A 5,108-nucleotide genomic window follows, 5' to 3' on the forward strand; every position below is an offset into this window, starting at 1 on the left:
GCAGTCTGGCATTCATGTCTGTGGAAGCAAATACTGGATTAAGCAGCATGCCCGCATGGTAACCCCAGGGGGGAGCGCTTCTCCTAGGGGGTTATTTGATGCGAAGAGGAGCCACGAGATCTGCCAAGGGACCCCAGAAGAGGATGATTGGGGCCACTCTGTGCAAAGCGAGCTGCACAGTGGAGGTAAGTATGACATGTTTGTTATTTAAAAAAATAAAATAAAACACAAAGGTTTACAATCACTTTAAATACAGTATACATTGGGATTTTTTGTTTTCATTTAACCAGCAGGATGAACAAAAAAAAACCTTACGGATCTCTGCATCAACACAAATGATGCAGATCAGTGTTGGCAACCGTCAGTATTTTTACTGGCAGCCAGTAAAAAATGGGCACTTTTATCCTGTCAGTAAATACCAGTGACAGGAAAAGGTTACCAGTAAAAAATGTCTGTGACGCTAGCCAGCCGGCCGAGACCATCCAAGTGCCTGCTACAGGGTGTTCAGGTGCCAGTGGGGGGCAGATCTGGAGGAGGCAGACATGAGTGTGTTGTGTGATTCATGGTGCAAGGGAGCCGAGTGGAGTGGCTGGAGCTTTGTGAGCAGGTCTGCGGGATGGGAGCATGGCAAGCTAGGAGCAGGGTGGTCAGTGCTGTTTGGGCTGGAATGGACTGAAGGGACTGTCTGGCATGGAGAGACACTGTCACTGAGACGCAGGAGGGGACGTGTTGTGCCGTGATCTGTTCTGCTACACACTGCTGTCAGTGTCACTGTGAGAGTCAATTTCATGTGTGTGTGCCTGTCCATTCTAATTTCTTGCCTTCCTGAGTCCTGTAACTGAGCTGCTTACTTACTATATCAAAAATAAAATAAGAAATATGTTTCTTGCCCTAATACCTACCTTAATTCACATTGCTAATTGCATATTGTACTTATTTGTAGCCTTAATACTAAAATTTGCATGTAAAACTGTAATTTTGTAACCTATGTAAATGCCAGTAAAAACTTGGCTGTGCCAGTAAATGTCGGGTGTTATGCAGTGGCGGCCCGTCCATACAGAGCGCTGCCCCCTTAATCCATGTGCCCAGCCAAATCTACTTGCAGCGTGACGAACGCATGGATTTCAATGTATTTTTTTGTTTTGTTTTTTAAGCAGATGATTAGAGCCTGAGGCTCTAATTGACTTAAAAAAAAGGAGGGCTCAGGGGCACAGAGCACTGCGCCCTAAGCTCACCCAGTTGTGTGACAATAGCGAATTAATATTCGCTGAGGTCTTCCTGATTCTCCTCCTGGCCAATCAGGAAGCGAGCCCTGACCCGATTGGCTGCTGGGAGTCTTAAGGACCAAACGGGTCTCAGGGCCCACTTTCTGTTTGGATGGGAGTAGAAGCGATGGCCCCCCCCAAGCAAGTAGCAGAAGCCCTACCCCTGTCATCTGCCTTCTAAGGTATGGAGGCCTGATTGTCCGCCTCCTGCACGGGGGGTGGGGAGGTGGGGGGGTTGCGTTGGTTTGCCCCCACCCCCCAAAAAGTATTGATCAGTAAAATTTCACTCTGGTAGGTTGGCAACACTGATGCGGATGCAAGAATTATTATTATACTTTTTGTTATATTTGTGCAGCACATGATCTTCCCTGAGCTTCGGCGTGTTCGCACAGCCCACTCGCAGAGCCCGCCAGGAAGTCAGCACTGCGCTAATCACAGGCAGTGAGACATTTCCTGATGCGTGGCTGCAGAGATCGGGAAATGTCTCACTGCCTGTGATTAGCGCAGCACCGGCTTCCTGTTGGGCTCTGCACGTGGGCTGTGTGAACACACCGGTGTTCTGACAAAAAGCATCCGCCTATCGAATAGTGTCTGGCCGGTACTGCGCAGGAGCAACGCTTGTACAGTACGGAGGAGAAGGAGACTCCGAAAGTCTCGGAAGAAGAACGGTGCCGGCGCACTGAGTCCAGGTTGAAGCCCCACCATCCAAGTGGACATATGGTTGCTCATAGTAACAGGGCCCCTTGCGGGCTTGCTTCGCTCGCCACGCTTCGGACAGGGCCTCACTTCACTTGGCTATTTTCTATTCTGACTCTATGTCCACTTGGATGGTGGGGCTTGAATCTGGACTCAGTGCGCAGGCGCCGTTTATCTTCGGAGATGTTCGGCTTCTCCTTGTCCCCCGTACTGTGCAAGCGCAGTACAGGGCAGACGCTATGTGATGGGGGACACTATCTGATACATCACCGGAGCTCATCCCTAGCTGCCACATGGGCTGCCTGTGCTAATTTTACAGCAGGACGGGTGGACCGAAGCTGCCCGTTATAGAACGGAGAGCAGCACGCGCTTCCTGACATTTGCCTGGTACCTGCTGAATTTCACCTTTCCCAGCAGGATCGACAGGTCAAAAGAAAGAAACCTTAAAAAAAAAAAGAGAACTAATGTAACCATCAAATCTAAGAATCGGTAAAGCTGCAATATAATAAATGCAGACTGTACAATCAGATTGTGTGTGGAGATCATTAAACTATCCCCATATCTCCCAATCTCATTGATAAAAAACAAAAATCCTTGGCAAGTTGTAGTGAGCAGACATGTCCTGGGCAGAGGCAAAGTGTGATCGATCCCCCCCCCCCCCCCCCCATCCTCCTCTCCTGTGATGGAGATCAGCATGGCTGATAAGGATCTGCAGGTTGCTGCCACAGATATCGGTAATTGGAGACAATAGGCGTGCTGCGGCAGGCGGGTAATTACGGTAATGCAGGAGCGGTCGGTGTGTGTGGCGGGTGACAGGTCGCCGTCCGTGTGGGCGGGGCCAGCTGTCACCGCCGTGATTCACTTAACTTTCCAGCAGCGGGCGGTGTGAGCGTGTGATGAGTGGGGGCGCCTCCCTCCCCGCCCCTCTCTCACTCCTCCCTTGTAACTTACCCACCTCCCCTTCCCTGCCATCCATCGGGGGGTGAGAAATCAGAGTAAGGAAGACGGAGCCCGGGAGTGGAGACGAGTCTCACCGATGGCGGCTCCTCCGATCTGCCTGGCAGAATAGAGCTGTGTGTCCTCCTCCTCCTCATCCTCCTCCTCCCATTGCCTGGAGTTGTTCTTTTTCTTTTCCTCTCTCATCCCCGTATTATTATCACACTGGATCGGAGATCTGCCTGTTAGATTGTGAAGATGGCTGCTTCCTGCCTCCTAATCTTTAGTCTGACACTTTTCCAAGCCCTGCTCATCGGCCCTTCCTCGGAAGAATACTTTCCCACAGCGGCCACGTAAGTACCCCCGATATCGGTGCTGTATTGTATAGTGGAGGGAGGGATCGATGGGGTGGCGATCGGCACTCTCCTCCCCTCCTTGATCCACTTCCCATCCCTCATCCAAAACTCCCATCCAACTCTAAATATAACCGGCCTGGGAAGAAGAAACTTTCCTCCGATCTCTTTATAAGGTTAGGTCATGTCTGTGCCAGGGAGGCTTCCTCTTATAGGATCTGGAAGGATACAACTTCTCTACACTGTACTCACACACCTACCAATCTCATTGTACAATCCTAGGACCATCCTATGCAATTCATAGATTTACTGTCCGGTCAGAAAAACGAAGGGAAACCTGCGCCGTACACTTCTCGGTCATGTCCAATGATCTGTTCTCCTAAGACTCAGTAGAATCATTTCAGTTTTGTTTAAAATCAGCATTTTTTACTGACAAAACATGGACAATTTACTGACCGAGCACTTTTTTCTACTGACAAAACAAGAACAATTTGCTGACCGGGCACATTTTGTTTTTACTGAGAAAATGTGGAAAATGTAAAGATCAGGCACTTTTTTTACTGACACAACAAGGAAAATTTGCTGATCAGGCAAATTTTTTCACTGACACAACAAGAAAAATTTACTTACAGAGCATATTTTTTTTACTAACAAAACAAGGAAAATTTGCTGACCGGGCACTTTTTTTACTGACAAAAATGGAAAATATACTGATCAGGCACTTTTTTTTACTGACACAACAAGGAAAATGTGCTGACGGAACACATTTTTTACTTGTACTGACACAACAAGAAAAATGTGCTTACGGAGCACGTTTTTTTACTGACAAAACAAGGAAAAGTTGCTTACGGAGAACATTTTTTTGCTGGCAAAAACAAGGAAAATTAACTGGCCAAGATACATTTTTTACTGGCAGAACATGGACAATTCACCGACCGAGCACATTTTGATACCAACAAAACATCGAACATTTGCTGACCGGGCACATTTTTTTACTGACAAGACATGGAAAATGTACTGATCAGGCACATTTTCTTACTGACACAACAAGGAAAATATGCTGACCGAGCACATTTTTGTTTTTTAACTGACACAACTAGAAAAATGTACTTACGGAGCACATTTTTTTAGTGACAAAACAAGGAAAAGTTGCTTACAGAACACATTTTTTTGCTGGCCAAAACTGAAAATTTACTGTCCGAGCGACATTTTTTACTGGCAGAACATGGACAATTTACTGACTGAGTACATTTTTATATCAACAAAACATATAAAATTTACTGGCCGAGCAATTTTTTTTACTGACAAAACAAGGAAAATTTACTGACTGCACACTTTCTTTACTGGCTGAGCACGTTTTTTTTACTGTCAAAACATGGAAAATTTACTGACCGAGCACTTTTTTTTTTTTACTGCCAGAACATGTAAGATTTGCTGAGCAGAGCACTTTTTTTATTGACAAAACATGGAAAATTTACTGACTGAGCACATTATTTTACTGTCAAAACATGGAAGATTTACTGACTGAGCACATTTTTTTACTGACGACAGAACTCCTATTAAAAACGAAGGCAGCCAATATTTAAACAGTATAAACACGTGAAAACATTGACCATACCCATAACACGTCATTTGCCTGGTTTACACTTAAAAAGTCAAATTGTCATCTCATGATATTTACAGAACCTTGTAAAAAAAAAAAAAAAAAAAGGTGACAACCCTTGATGACACGGTATGTGACATTTTACTAATTGTGAAGAATTGTTTGGTCAGATTGTCACATATATGGCCAACATAAGATAGACCAAAAGCAGGGCAACCACCTGTCTGATTAACAAGATAGGTAGGTCCTCCTATA

The 5,108-nt window shown here is 45.8% G+C and overlaps 1 protein-coding gene across 9 annotated transcripts in view; it reads left to right on the plus strand.

Annotated features, from left to right (window-relative positions):
* Nucleotides 1-2,831: 2,831 nt before the first annotated feature.
* CACNA2D1 (calcium voltage-gated channel auxiliary subunit alpha2delta 1) overlaps nt 2,832-5,108 on the plus strand; it is a 930,857-nt gene continuing 928,580 nt past the window's right edge. For 3 of the 9 annotated variants that reach the window (XM_077469510.1, XM_077469515.1, XM_077469517.1), the window contains exon 1: nt 2,837-3,250. In XM_077469510.1, the coding sequence (XP_077325636.1) occupies nt 3,156-3,250 (95 nt within the window). In that variant the 5' untranslated portion in view covers nt 2,837-3,155. Of the gene's footprint in view, nt 3,251-5,108 lie in introns of all 9 variants that reach the window. The other 6 variants (XM_077469509.1, XM_077469512.1, XM_077469518.1 and 3 more) reach the window with 5 other exon arrangements.

This window comes from Lithobates pipiens, unplaced genomic scaffold (assembly GCF_037356315.1).
Source record: "Lithobates pipiens isolate NorthernLeopardFrog02 unplaced genomic scaffold, aLitPip1_a1.2 Scaffold_8, whole genome shotgun sequence".
In the NCBI taxonomy this organism is placed as follows: Eukaryota; Metazoa; Chordata; class Amphibia; order Anura; family Ranidae; genus Lithobates; species Lithobates pipiens.